This window comes from Oncorhynchus tshawytscha, linkage group LG19, assembly GCF_018296145.1.
Source record: "Oncorhynchus tshawytscha isolate Ot180627B linkage group LG19, Otsh_v2.0, whole genome shotgun sequence".
In the NCBI taxonomy this organism is placed as follows: Eukaryota; Metazoa; Chordata; class Actinopteri; order Salmoniformes; family Salmonidae; genus Oncorhynchus; species Oncorhynchus tshawytscha.
This window is the reverse complement of record NC_056447.1, coordinates 56,778,629-56,793,904: the sequence shown is the minus strand read 5'-3', so window position 1 is coordinate 56,793,904 and position 15,276 is coordinate 56,778,629. Positions and strand designations below refer to the sequence as shown.

General features: G+C 44.8%; 1 protein-coding gene across 2 annotated transcripts; it reads left to right on the top strand.

Annotated features, from left to right (window-relative positions):
• The first annotated feature begins 11,658 nt into the window (after positions 1-11,658).
• On the top strand, positions 11,659-14,616 carry LOC121840110 (antigen LPMC-61-like). 2 transcript variants are annotated; one of them, XM_042301956.1, is made up of 4 exons: positions 11,659-11,677; positions 11,770-11,822; positions 11,913-12,488; positions 12,543-14,616. In XM_042301956.1, the coding sequence occupies exons 3-4, from the start codon at positions 12,150-12,152 to the stop codon at positions 13,053-13,055; spliced, it is 852 nt and encodes a 283-aa protein (XP_042157890.1). In that variant the 5' UTR covers positions 11,659-11,677; positions 11,770-11,822; positions 11,913-12,149; the 3' UTR covers positions 13,056-14,616. The 2 variants fall into 2 exon arrangements, with proteins under 2 accessions (XP_042157890.1, XP_042157889.1); XM_042301955.1 differs by lacking the exon at positions 11,659-11,677 and having other exon boundaries at positions 11,913-14,616.
• The last annotated feature ends 660 nt before the right edge of the window (positions 14,617-15,276 follow it).

Below are 15,276 nucleotides of genomic sequence, written 5' to 3'. Positions count from 1 at the left end.
AGGATCGGTAGGATAGTCAGTTTTACGAGGGTATGTTTGGCGATGTGAGTGAAGGAGGCTTTGTTACGAAATGGGAAGCCAATTCTAGATTTAATTTTGGATTGGAGGTCCAAAATTCTGGAAGGAGAGTTCTGGAAGGAGAGTTTACAGCCTAGCCAGACACCTAGGTATTTGTAGTTGTCCACATATTCTAAGTCAGAACCGTCCAGAGTAGTGATGCTAGTCGGGCGGGCGGGTGGGTGCGGGCAACGATCGGTTGAAAAGCATTAATTTGGTTTTACTAGCATTTAAGAGCAGTTGGAGGCCACGGAAGGAGTGTTGTATGGCATTGAAGCTCGTTTGGAGGTTAGTTAACACAGTGTCCAAAGAAGGGTGAGATGTATACAGAATGGTGTTGTCTGCGTGGAGGTGGATCAGGGAATCACCCGCAGCAAGAGCGACATCGTTGACATATACAGAAAAAAAGAGTCGGCCCGAGAATTGAACCCTGTGGTACCCCCATAGAGACTGCCAGAGGTCCGGACAACAGGCCCTCCGATTTGACACACTGATCTTTGTCTGAGAAGTAGTTGGTGAACCAGGCGAGGCAGTCATTTGAGAAACCAAGGCTGTTGAGTCTGCCGATAAGGATATGGTGATTGACAGAGTCGAAAGCCTTGGCCAGGTCGATGAAGACGGCTGCACAGTACTGTCTTTTATCGATGGCGGTAGTGATATCGTTTAGTACCTTGAGCGTGGCTGAGGTGCACCTGTGACCAGCCCGGAAACCGGATTGCACAGCGGAGAAGGTAGGGTGGGATTCAAAAGGGTCAGTGATCTGTTTATTAACTTGGCTTTCGAAGTCTTTAGAAAGGCAGGGCTGGATGGATATAGGTCTATAAGAGTTTGGGTATAGAGTGTCACCCCCTTTGAAGAGCGGGATGACCGCGGCAGCTTTCCAATCTTAAGGGATCTCGGATGATACGAAAGAGAGGTTGAACAGACTGGTAATAGGGGTTGCAACAAGGGCGGCGGATAATTTTAGAGGGTCCAGATTGTCTAGGCCAGCTGATTTGTACGGGTCCCGGTTTTGCAGCTCGTTCAGAACATCTGCTATCTGGATTTGGGTGAAGGACAAGTTGGGGAATTTTTGGCAAGTAGCTGCGGCAAGTAGCTGTGTAACTCTGCAGTTGTTGCCATCCTGTACCTATCCCGCAGGGGTGATCTTCAGATGTGCCGATCCTGTGCAGGTGTTGTTACACGTGGTCTGTCACTGCAAAGACGATCAGCTGTCTGTCCTGTCTCCCTGTTGTGCGGTCTTAGGTGTCTCACAGTACGGACATGGCAATTTATCACCCTGGCCCCATCTGCAGTCCTCATGCCTCCTTGCAGCAGGCCTAAGGCACATTCATCCAGATGACCAGGGACCCTGGGCATGGTGTTTTTCAGAGTCAGTAGAAAGGCCTCTTTTAGTGTCCTACGTTTTCATAACTGTGACCTTATTTGCCTACTGTCTGTAAGCTGTTAGTGTCTTAACGACCGTTCAACAGGTGCATGTTCATTAATTGTTTATGGTTCATTGAACAAGCATGTGTTTAAACCCTTTACCATGAAGATCTGTGAAGTTATTGGGATTTTTACGAATGATCTTTGAGAGACAGGGTCCTGAAAAAGTGACGTTTCTTTTTTTGCTGAGTTTATTACATGTGAGGCTATAGTCCTGCCGTCAGTGTCCATATTTCAGCTACTATTCCATTTAACCCAAACACTATTCATGGATACAGGAATACTCAAGAGCGGGATATTAAAAGTGCATGTAAAGAGCTCATCCCGAGTAAAACCTTATGTGGGATATGAGCTACAATCCAGACTGCTGTGCTTAAAGAGCAACAGTAAATTAACAATAGCAAGACTATATACAGGGTGGTACAGAGTCAATGTGCAGGTTCACTGTTTAGTTGAGGTAATATGTAGGTGGAGTTATTAAAGTGACTATGCATAGATGATAACCGCAGAGAGTAGTAGCGGTGTAAAGGGGGGATGCAAATAGTCTGATTATCTGTTTGACTAGATGTTCAGGAGTCTTATGGCTTGGGGGTAGAAGCTGTTTAGAAGCCTCTTGGACCTAGACTTGGTGCTCCGGTACCGCTTGCCGTGCGGTAGCAGAGAAAACAGTCTATGACTAGGGTGGCTGGAGTCTTTGACAATTTTTAGGGCCTTCCTCTGACACGGCCTAGGAAAGAGGTCCTGGATGGCAGGAAGCTTGGCCCCAGTGATGTACTAGGCCGTTCGCGCTACCCTCTGTAGTGCCATGCGGTCGGAGGCTGAGCAGTTGCCATACCGGGCAGAGATGCAACCAGTACTCTCGATGGTGCAGCTGTAGAACCTTTAGAGAATATGAAGACCCATGCCAAATCTTTTCAGTCTCCTGAGGGGGAATAGGTTTTGTCGTCGTGCCTGGCCGTGCAGTCATAAGTGAACAGGGAGTATAGGAAGGGACTGAGCATGCACCCCTGAGGGGCCCCTGTGTTGAGGATCAGTGTGGCGAATGTGTTATTCCCTAATCTTACCACCTTGGGGTGTCCCGTCAGGAAGTCCAGGATCCAGTTGCAGAGGGAGTTGTTTACTCCCAGGGTCCTTAGCTTATTGATGAGCTTTGGGGGCACTATGATGTTGAATGCTGAGCTCTAGTCAAAAAATATCAGTGTGGAGTGCAATAAAATTGCATCATATGTGGATCTGTTCGGGCGGTATGCAAATTGGAGTGGGTCTAGGGTTGCTGGGATAATGGTGTTGATGTGAGCCATGACCTGCCTTTCAAAGCACTTCATAGCTACAGACGTGAGTGCTACGGGTCGGTAGTCATTTTGGCAGGTTACCTTAGTGTTCTTGGGCACAGGGACTATGGTGGTCTGCTTAAAACATGTTGGTATTACAGACTCGGACAGGGAGAGGTTAAAAATGTCAGTGAAGACACTTGCCAGTTGGTCAGCACCTGCTCGCAGACGTCCTGGTAATCTGTCAAGCCCTGCAGTCTTGTGAATGTTGACCTCTTTAAAGGTCTTACTCACATCGGCTGCGGAGAGCGTGATCACACAGTCTTCCTGATCAGCTTTTGCTTTCATGCATGCTTCAGTGTTATTTGCCTCGAAGCGAGCATAGAAGTAGTTTAGCTCGTCTGGTAGGCTCGTGTCACTGGGCAGCTCTCTGCTGTGCTTCCCTTTGTAGTCTGTAAAGGTTCGCAAGCCCTGCCACATCCGACGAGTGTCAGAGCCGGTGTAGTACGATCAATCTTAGTCCTGTATTGCTTGTTTGATGGTTCGTCAGAGGGCATAGCGGGATTTCTTATAAGCTTCCAGGTTAGCGTCCCGCTCCTTGAAAGCGGCACCTCTAGCCTTTAGCTCAGTGCAAATGTTGCCTGTAATCCATTGCTTCTTGTTGGGGTATGTACGTACGGTCCTGCTTAAATTATTGCTTGTAAGCAGGAATCGGGAGGATTAAATTATGGTCAGATTTGCCAAATGGAGGGTGAGGGAGAGCTTTGTATGCGTCTCTGTGTGTGGAGTAAAGGTGGTCCAGAGTTTTTTTCCCCCTCTGGTTGCACATTTAACATGCTGATAGAAATTTGGTAAGATGTATTTAAGTTTCAATACATTCAAGTCCCCGGCTACTAGGAGCACCATCTCCCGGTGAGCGGTTTCCTGTTCGCTTATGGCAGAATACAGTTCATTCAATGCGGTCTTAGTGCCAGCCTCAGTCTATGGTGGTATGTAGACAGCTACAAAAAATACAGATGAAAACTCTCTAGGTAGATAGTGTGGTCTACAGCTTATCATGAGATATTCTACCTCAAGCTGGCAATAGCTTGAGAATTCCTTAGATATCGTGCACCAGCTGTTATTTACAAAAATACATAGTCCACCGCCCCTTGTCTTACCAGACGCCGCTGTTCTATCCTGGAGGATAGCCAGCTGTATGTTGATAATGTCGTCAATCAGCCACGACTCTGTGAAGCATAAGATATTACAGTTTTGAATTAATCTTCCGCGTAGGTCATGTATTTAATTTGACAAAGATTGCACGTTTGCTAGCAGAATGAAAGGATGTGGGGGTTTATTCGATCACCTACTAATTCTCAGAAGGCAGTCCAGCCTCTGGCCCCTTTTTCTCCACCTTCTCTTCACACAAATTACGGGGATCTGGGCCTGTTCCTGGGAAAGCAGTGTCATGACTGTCTTGATCAGGTCAGGATACAGGAGACCACAACCCTACAGATTATCTCTCAACCACAACAGAGGAGAGATCTGTGGGTCTGAAGACGTGTTTTTTTTATTGCCCCTCACGCCCCTGGTAAATCTCAGGCCACAGAGAATTCCTTTGTCCTGTCACTATGGAGAACCAACCTCAGAACATTTGTTGGGGATGAATCAGAATTAGTTGGGTAACATAGATAAGATGTTTTATTTTCAATATATGCTTGTGAGTTACTTCTCATTTAGAATGTATCTTGTTGTACTATAGTGGTGGCCATTTGCAGTTACACTTTCACTGTCCTGGGTTCAGTTACTTGGGCCACAGAGAGGGGAGAGGTCAAGCTTGTCGTCATGTGTAAACGTATATTTTAAACCATGTGAAGGGATGATTGAGGGGGAACCAATTATCCCTTGGCTCCACAATGTCTGTGTGCCAGTCACTCCCTACTTTCCCATTGGGGAGAGGAGGATGGCAGTGTCTGGAACCATCCTATGTTCCCACTCTCTTTGCCCTTATCTTGACCTAGAGGCTCACTCTCCTCTCCATGAGCTTGTCCAGAATGGGTTGTATTTGGGAAGGGAGTGTCTAAAATGACAATTGATATATATAAATTGTGTGAGGTAATGTCTTGGTACCATTTTGTACCAAGAACGAGATAAGAGCTTTGTTTAGGAGACCAAACTGAACGATAATTTATAGCCAATGCTGTCTGCCTATGGGATACTCCTCTCTGAAGGAAAGTCTGTGGTTTGTCATGTCGACTAGGGGGGGGTGGATCTTTGCTATAAAAGATCTCAGTTGCCATTATGTTGACCACTCTCAACTTTTCATTAGAGATACTGAAATGTTGAAAGTCAAAATGCTATTGCAAAAGCTTAATTATTATTAAAGTTGAAGATTAAGCATAACTCTGACTGGTGTGTGATTTGCTCTCTCATCATTTGGTAATTAAGGAAATTTCCACGACACATTAAACATGAAATAAAGGGACTTTGGAATGACGATAGGTGGACTATGAAAATGTATGTAATTGTTTATGTTATTAAAGGTTAATAGATGACGTTATTACGAAAACATTGTAATGTGAAGGGTTTTCCTAATATACACAGGGGCAAAAAAGTATTTAGTCAGCTACCCATTGTGCAAGTTCTCCCACTTAAAAAGATGAGAGAGGCCTGTACTTTTCATCATAGGTACACTTCAACTATGACAGACAAAATGAGAAAAATAAATACAGAAAATCACATTGTAGGATTTTTAATGAATTTATTTGCAAATTATGGTGGAAAATAAGTATCTGGTCAATAACAAACAAGCAAGATTTCTGGCTCTCACAGACCTGTAACTTCTTCTTTAAGAGGCTCCTCTGTCCTCCACTCGTTACCTGTATTAATAGCACCTGTTTGAACTTGTTATCAGTATAAAAGACACCTGTCCACAACCTCAAACAGTCACACTCCAAACTCCACTATGGCCAAGACCAAAGAGCTGTCAAAGGACATCAGAAACAAAATTGTAGACCTGCACCAGGCTGGGAAGACTGAATCTGCAATAGGTAAGCAGCTTGGTTTGAAGAAATCAACTGTGGAAGCAATTATTAGGAAATGGAAGACATACAAGACCACTGATAATCTCCCTCAATCTGGGGCTCCACGCAAGATCTCACCCTGTGAGGTCAAAATGATCACAAGAACAGTGAGCAAAAATCCCAGAACCACACGGGGGACCTAGTGAATGACCTGCAGAGAGCTGGGACCAAAGTAACAAAGCCTACCATCAGCAAGGGCATTGAAGATGAAACGTGGCTGGGTCTTTCAGCATGACAATGATCCCAAACACACCTTCCGGGCAAGGAAGGAGTGGCTTCGTAAGAAGTATTTCAAGGTCCTGGAGTGGCCTAGCCAGTCTCCAGATCTCGACCCCATAGAAAATCTTTGGAGGGAGTTGAAAGTCAGTGTTGCCCAGCAACAGCCCCAAAACATCACTGCTCTAGAGGAGATCTGCATGGAGGAATGGGCCAAAATACCAGCAACAGTGTGTGAAAACCTTGTGAAGACTTGCAGAAAACATTTGGCCTCTGTCATTGCCAACAAAGGGTTGATAACAAAGTATTGAGATAAACTTTTGTTATTGACCAAATACTTATTTTCCACCATAATTTGCAAATAAATTCATTAAAAATCCTACAATGTGATTTTTTTTCTCATTTTGTCTGTCATAGTTGAAGTGTACCTATGCTAAAAAAAATACAGGCCTCTCTCATCTTTTAAAGTGGGAGAACTTGCACAATTGGTGGCTGACTAAATACTTTTTTGCCCTACTGTATATACACTGCTCAAAAAAATAAAGGGAACACTTAAACAACACAATGTAACTCCAAGTCAATCACACTTCTGTGAAATCAAACTGTCCACTTAGGAATCAACACTGATTGACAATAAATTTCACATGCTGTTGTGCAAATGGAATAGACAACAGGTGAAAATTATAGGCAATTAGGAAGACACCCCCAATAAAGGAGTGGTTCTGCAGGTGGGGACCACAGACCACTTCTCAGTTCCTATGCTTCCTGGCTGATGTTTTCATCACTTTTGAATGCTGGCGGTGCTTTCACTCTAGTGGTAGCATGAGATGGAGTCTACAACCCACACAAGTGGCTCAGGTAGTGCAGCTCGTCCAGGATGGCACATCAATGCGAGCTGTAGCAAGAAGGTTTGCTGTGTCTGTCAGCGTAGTGTCCGGAGCGTGGAGGCGCTACCAGGAAACAGTACATCAGGAGACGTGAAGGAGGCCGTAGGAGGGCAACAACCCAGCAGCAGGACCGCTACCTCCGCCTTTTTGCAAGGAGGAGCACTGCCAGAGCCCTGCAAAATGACCCCCAGCAGGCCACAAATGTGCATGTGTCTGCTCAAACGGTCAGAAACAGACTCCATGAGGTTGGTATGAGGGCCCGATGTCCACAGGTGGGGGTTGTGCTTACATCCCAACACCGTGCAGGACGTTTGGCATTTGCCAGAGAACACCAAGATTGGCAAATTCGCCACTGGCGCCCTGTGCTCTTCACAGATGAAAGCAGATTCACACTGAGCACGTGACAGACGTGACAGAGTCTGGAGACGCCATGGAGAACGTTCTGCAGCCTGCAACATCCTCCAGCATGACCGGTTTGGCGGTGGGTCAGTCATGGTGTGGGGTGGCATTTCTTTGGGGGGCCGCACAGCCCTCCATGTGCTCGCCAGTGGTAGCCTGACTGCCAATAGGTACCCAGATGAGATCCTCAGACCCCTTGTGAGACCATATGCTGGTGCGGTTGGCCCTGGGTTCCTCCTAATGCAAGACAATGCTAGACCTCATGTGGCTGGAGTGTGTCAGCAGTTCCTACAAGAGGAAGGCATTGATGCTATGGACTGGCCCGCCCGTTCCCCAGACCTGAATCCAATTGAGCACATCTGGGACATCATGTCTCGCTCCATCCACCAACGCCACGTTGCACCACAGACTGTCTAGGAGTTGGTGGATGCTTTAGTCCAGGTCTGGGAGGAGATCCCTCAGGAGACAATTCGCCACCTCATCAGGAGCATGCCCAGGCGTTGTAGGGAGGTCATACAGGCACGTGGAGGCCACACACACTACTGAGCCTCATTTTGACTTCTTTTAAAGACATTACATCAAAGTTGGATCAGCCTGTAGTGTGGTTTTCCACTTTAATTTTGAGTGTGACTCCAAATCCAGACCTCCATGGGTTGATAAATTTGATTTCCATGGTTCATTTTTGTGTGATTTTGTTGTCAGCACATTCAACTATGTAAAGATTTTTTTTAATTAAGAATATTTCATTCATTCAGATCTAGGATGTGTTATTTTAGTGTTCCCTTTATTTTTTTGAGCAGTGTATATATATTGAACTACTTTTGACATTGGTCTCGTCCCAAAAAATACACTGATTTTAGTTTTAGTTTCGGTTGCAGAACGTTTTGCTACGCTGTGCCCTACTGAACATAACTATGATTTATTTGTCTCAGTTCCTGTTTGTGCTGGTAAACGGGCTGAAGACCAAAAAAATCTCTAGGCATTTACGACAGCGAGTCAGCCATGAAATGGCTCATGCCCGAGGGAGAGATCTCCACTCACTCATAAGAGGCGATCTCAAGTTCTGAGGTGAAAACAAACCTGAGTTCAAATAGCATTGGTTTTCTTTCAAATGCCTTTGAGGGATGATTGAGCCTGATTGAGTGACAGAAACTCTCAATTAAGAGCAGCTAAAAAATATTTGAAAGAAACAAATTCATTTTGAACTCATGTCTATGGAGCAGTATACGTTTAAGTGGCTTTGATAATATATAGAAAGCAGCAGTGAACTATACTGAGTTGCCTCTATATAATCTATCTACATTGCTTCTCAAATACTTTTTTCTTCATTTTAGGAGGTGAAGCAGGCACTAGTACCTGATCCTAAAACTGAGTTGTAAAACAAACAAATAAATGAATGTAAATAATAATTGTGTCTGTTTTGGAGTCAGTATTGATTTCTGCCTGAATCTGATGTTGGCTATGTGTGTGCTCTGGTGGGCATGGTGTGTCTTTATGTGAGGACTGCCATCTGCAAGTTGACAACAGCTCAGTGGCTACTCACCACTGAGATGTTGGATCTGATGGTTACAATTGCAACTGACTGAACTCAGTAGACTAATAGGGCCTGGAGGGTCTAACAGAGAAAGAAGAATTGGAATTGGTCTTCAGAAAAAATAACAGTTGAGGATTTCAAATGCAATCGCAAAGAAACAACAAATACAATGGAATGTGATGCAGTATAATACAATATATATCTGTTTATTTTCATGCAAATGCTACATTTAAGTGCAGACCTGTATTCAAAAACATGTGTATTTCAGTATCTGAGTTATAATATCTGGGTTATAATAGAAATTGTATTATTTGACAGTATTTTCAAATACTTATTTAATACATTGGAGTGTAAAATAGTGTGTGATTTTGAGTTTTTCCAAACACTTTCCAAGTGTATTTCCAAATACATAACATTTAACTACTTGTCTTTTCAAATAAAAGATCAGAATACTTACTTTGAATGTATGTCAAATTAATAGAAATATTTTAAATAGTATTTGAACCCGGTCTGATTTAAGTGACATACATTTGCCTTCCAGTTACAGTAGGCCAGCCTACAGCAGTGGAAGAGGGGAGTTAGTGCAGAGTTCTAGACATTAAGGGCTGTACAATAAAGTACAGAAGGATTGGAGCACTCGGGGTGAATATAAAAGACCAGAATAAAGAACAGATTGTCTGCCTGCTGTGCTGAAAGAAACAGGAGAAGAAAAGGACATTGGAATTTTCAAGGCACAGACTTTGAATCAAGTATAATTATCAGACATGGAATGCAAACGGAAACATCAGTCAGAATACGGAAAACACTGTGGCAGATTTAAGGGGGCTGGAGATATATGCATAGCTATCTAAACAGTTGCATTTGAGTTTATGTGTTTGTGGATGTGTACTGCAATCAAAGTTGAGACAACATTGGAAAAAAAGCTTCCACAAAGGAGGGTAGACGGTCAGAGGATGAGGAGATGGGTTGTTGTCTTGTGTTTTATTTCATCCACATGAGGGAGACATTTTATGGAGATAGTGGGCACCTTCGAGCTGATCACTATTGTCAAGTCGGTGACAATTGTTGGTCACCGCCTTTCAAAGTGTTTTGCGTTCTGGGGATAAAACATTTACCACGTGAGTTGAATTTACCACGTGTTGAATTCCCTAAATGATGTTAATAATGAATGATATGATTTGATATTTGATTATGAATTTGATTGGATAGATGTTATTTGTTTCCTTTGTGATGCAGCACAGACTACTCAGTAAATATAGCACTTTATGGTAAAAGGAATTCCTGCCTCAGTCTCATCCATTCCTCTGTCACCTGACACGTGACCACCTGTTCACCTTCACTGTCAGTCATCCTACCTGTCCAGCTACCCACACAGATTCCACTAATCTTTCAATGTCGACTGCATGAACTTTACAAAAATCTGCAGAATCTCCAAGTTTCTGCAATTGCTCTTCACCAACTTCATCCTGCAGCCATCACCTGTCATGTGGGGTCTCCATTGTCACCCAATCATTATTGTTTTTGTTTAACCCACGCGAACAAGAACATGACTGAAACAGGAACCAATTTGATTGAGGCTCTCTCTCATTTATTGATTGTATAATGTAACATAAATTATTTCAGTTTGTGAGTGGGTGTGTTTTTGATATTATAAAGGAAACCTTTTATAAACAATGGCAACACTGCCATGGTGATCTGAGCCTTGCTGTTGGAAAACGACAGTATCGAATTTCGGTTGTAGCAGATGCACCTCTCCTGACTTTACTTCTTGACTTTGGTCTACAGTCAGTTGCTTTGGCCTTACCACTCAAACGAGCCCTACTATATGTTTGCCTCTGAAAAATTAAAGACTCAGATCATCAAAGCATATGTGTGTGCAGTGTTTGCATAATGTGAGTGTTTAATTGGCATCTGTCTGAATTCAGAATTTGTCCAAGATGTGGCACTATGTGCAACTGAAACATGTTAACCATCTACTGTTGCTATGCTGAATGAAACACACGGTTGAAAAGAAGGCATGTGTAAAATAATGGTGCCTAACTGCTCATTTAGCCTCTAATCTTCAAATGAACCAAGTGAATTTTGTACAAGCAATAATTTAAACCGATCAATGAAGTGCCAAGACAAAATGTGTTTCCTACCTTAGAGCAGGGGTGTCAAACTCATTACATGGAGGGCCTAGTGTCTATAGGTTTTTGTTTAAGACCTAGACAACTACCGTAGGTGAGGGGAGTAATTAGTGGCCTTAATTCAGCAATCAAGTACAAGGAAGGAGCAAAAACCCACAGACACTCGGCCCTCCGTGTAATGAGTTTGAAGCGTGCTTTGGAGTAAGGGCTGTCAAACATGTCAGGAACTCAATTAGAGAATCAACCACACCTGAGTAAATATCCTGAATTCCAAATCAACCCCTAGCCCCTACACCTACCACTTAGTCACTTATGGGCATTTGAAACAATCAGATATGTTATAGCAATATGGTAATTGCATCACCTTGCATTCTCATAGGCTGGATGCAATTGTTGCCATATTGCTTATACCTATTCAATAATTTCTGATGCACAGAAGTGTTTAGGCCAGGGTGTAGGTTTTAGGGGTCAATTTGGAATTAGGAATCAAATGTAGTTCAGGGCCTTACAGCTGTCCTTAATTAGCCAATGACATTAGAAGGGTCTGGGATTTGTTTAAAAGGAGCAACCAAAGAAGCCTGCCAGATACAGCATAAGGGATATTATGCTAGGGCTTATACCAGCCATTAGTTCTGATTACTGGGGAGCTTTTGAGGCGCAAAATGGCCGTGATGATTGGAATCGCTTTCAGGTATGTTTTTAAAAGTATTGCTCTAGTTTGTTTCCCTTGTCCTTCAGGTGTTACAGGTAGCTGTGTTTATAACAGACTTTCTTTTTTTAAAGAGTTTCTTGGCTTTGTTGCCTGCTAATTGTCGGGATAACCTGTTCTACATCAAGTGAGTTTCTACACATTAATTTCAAGTAACAGTTGTGGTACCGATAACTTCAAAGCCTGGCATTTTACCTTTTCTCTTTATCTAACCTAGGTGATGGGTATCCTGCACCAGGTTCTGATGCAGCATGGCTCTATACAGGCCCACTTAGGTCTAAAGGATATGGTAATTACAACTCTCCAACAGCTCAATTGCAAGCGCAGCTGACCGAAGAACAACATACACATCTGGAAGCCATCCTTCAAAAGCAACTGGCCCCCATGCCCCAGGCACCTCAGAAAATGTGGTATCCAATGCACATTCCCCAGCAGCAACAGGAATCCAGCTCAAATGCCCCAGCAGCAGGAAAAGCAACCGGCCGCCATGACCCAACAGCAGACGCTACCGGCCAGTTATCCTAAGCAGCCTCAAGCAATGTTGTATCCAGCTCAAATAACCCAGAAGCAACCAGTTACTGAACTTCAGCATCAGAAGGAACAGGCCTCCATACCCCAGCTACCTCAGCAAGTGTGGTATCCAGTTCAAATTCCTCAGCAGCAAAAGCAACCAGCTACTGGTCCTCAGCAGCAGACGGAACTGACCACCATGCCCCAGAAGCAACCGGCTCCAATGCCTATACCGCAGAAACAACCAACAGCTATGCCCCAGAAAGCATGGTATCCAGCTCAAATGCAGCAGAAGCAACCGGCCACCATGCAGCAGCAAGTGTGGCATCCAGCTCAATTGCCCCAGCAGCAAAAGCAACCGGCTACTGAACCTCAGCAGCAGAAGAAACCGGCCTCCATAACCCAGCAACCTCAGCAAGTGTTGCATCCAGCTCAAATGCTGCTGAAGCAACTGACTGCCATGCCCCAGCAAGTGTGGTATCCAGCTAAGCCCCAGAAGCAACTGGCCGCTGATCCTCAGGAGCAGATTGAACTGACCGCCATGCCCCAGCAACCTCAGCAAGTGTGGTATCCAGCTCAAATGCCCCAGAAGCAACCAACCGCTGAACCTCAGTGGCATCCAGCCAAATTTCCCCAGGAGCAACCCGTCCCTATGCGTCAACTGCAGAAGGAACTGACCGCCATTCCACCACAACTGTGGCAATCCGCTCAAATTCCCCAGCAGCATAAGCAACCGGCTGCCAAGCTTCAGCAAGTGTGGCAACTGGCCCCCATTCCCCAGCAGCCTCATGACTTGTGGTATCCAGCTAAAATGGTCCAGAAGCAGCTGCAACTCGGCAGTAGGAACTGACCACCATGCCTCAAGAGTGACATCCAGCTCAATTTCCCCAGCAGCAGAAACAACCAGCCCTAAGGCTTTCACCGCAGAAGGAACTGACCGCCATACACCAGCAACCTCAGCAAGTGTGGTGTATCCAGCTAAAATGCCCCAGAACCAACCAACCACTGAACCCCAGCAGCAGAAGCAACCGACCACCTTGGCCAAGCAAATGTTGTCTCAAGCTCAAAAGCCCCAGCTGCAGAAGCAACCGGCCGCTGAACCTCAGCAGCAAATTGAACTGACCGCCATGCCCCAGCCACCTCAGCAATTGTGGCATCCAGATCAATTTCTCCAGGAGCAGAAGCAACGATTCACTATGCATCTACCACAGAAGGAACTGACCGCCAATCCACCACAACTGTGGCAATCCGCTCAAATGCCCCAGCAGCATAAGCAACCGGCTGCCATGCTTCAGCAAGTGTGGCATCGGGCACAGAAGCAACCGGCCCCTATGCCCCAGCAGCCTCACGACGTGTGGTATCCAGCTAAAACGGTCCAGAAGCAAGTCGCTGCGGTGACCGCCATGCCGCATACGCATCAGCAAGTATGGCATCCAGCTGAATTTCCCCAGCAGCAGAAGCAACCGGCCTCCACGCCTCTACCGCAGGAGCAACCGACCGCCGTACCCCAGCAAGTGTGGTATCCAGCTCAAATGTCACGGCAGCAACTGGCCTCCATGCCTCTACCGCAGAAGCGACTGACCGACGTGCCTCAGCAAGAGTGGCAACCAGCTCAAATACAGCAGAAGCAACCGGCTGCTGAACCGCAGCAGAACGAACCGGCCACCATACCCCAGCAAGTGGGGTATCCAGCTCAAATGCCCCAGAAGCAACTGGCCCCAATGTCCATGCCCCAGCAGAATCACTACGAAAGCACTGAAGATGGTGCCTCTAGTAGCACTCAGGCCAGCATCGTTGAACAGTCGGGTGTCATCCCAATCTATTCCTACAGTTCCAAATCGCACTACGAGAATGGCAGGACTGTATTCTCCTTAACCCGCTACACTCCTAGGGAGGCTATGCTTGTTCACATTGGAAATGCTCCCAAGGACAGTTTTGTTCGTACTGGTGCACCAAGCGCATATCCATCACTAGTGAAAGATTCTGCAAGGTAATGGTTCACTTTAACCTGCTCTGAACTTTGCTCTCTGAATTTGAAGTCCTTTGTACTAACCATATCTTTCAACAAGAAAATGTAATGGATTCATCCTCTAGAAGCTAATGGTGAGAATTGTTTTTGACATTGGTTACTTAACATTCTGTGTTGCTGACACTGCATTTCTTTCTGCTTTTGTTTCGACCAGGAAGTGTCTGGTGCTCTTGCTACTCTAGCGTGAGGGAGTACATGAACAGTTCTACTTTAAAAAATGCCCTGTCTCTGTGAAATAATGGTTCTCGTGTCCATTGCTTGCTAATTGAGAACAGGTGGTGTGCAGTCTGTAGTAAAAATGACTGCTCAGTTAATTCTTTGGTTTTTCTAGTCTTTTACCTTTGCTACTGGTTGTTCAAAATAAAAGCTTGGGTCTACATTTGTCAAGGGGTGAGTTGTCAGACATTCTTCATATGTTCATACTTTAGATGTAGGCATGCATTGTATACAGTGAGACTTTCTTCAAATCAAATTTATTTATATAGCCCTTCATTACATAAGCTGACATCTCAAAGTGCTGTACAGAAACCCCAAACAGCAAGCAATGCAGGTGTAGAAGCACAGTGGCTAGGAAAAACTCCCTAGAAAGGCCAAAACCTAGAGGAACCAGGCTATGTGGGGTGGCCAGTCCTCTTCTGGCTGTGCCGGGTGGAGATTAAAACAGAACATGGCCAAGTTGTTCAAATGTTCATAAATGACCTCAGTAAGTTAACATATAGGGAATGTTTTTTAGATGGTCAGACCATGACTCATCACCATGGCTCATTTAGCTACTAGAATTGAGTGACGAGTTGGTGTTTAACTTGCATTTCGCCTCATACTATAGCCCATACCACAAATGGCAAAGAGTAAAATCAGTTTAGGAGTGTCTGTTCCATATCTAGTTGACTCAAATGTTATTTTGGATGCTTCTACCTCCATATTTCTGTTTGTATGGGTTACCTGTCTTACAATTGTGGGGTTATAGAGGGAAACGTAACTATGTTCGGGAGTCAATTTCCCATAATGGTCAGTTTGTAGGCCAAACCGTTCTGAAGCTATA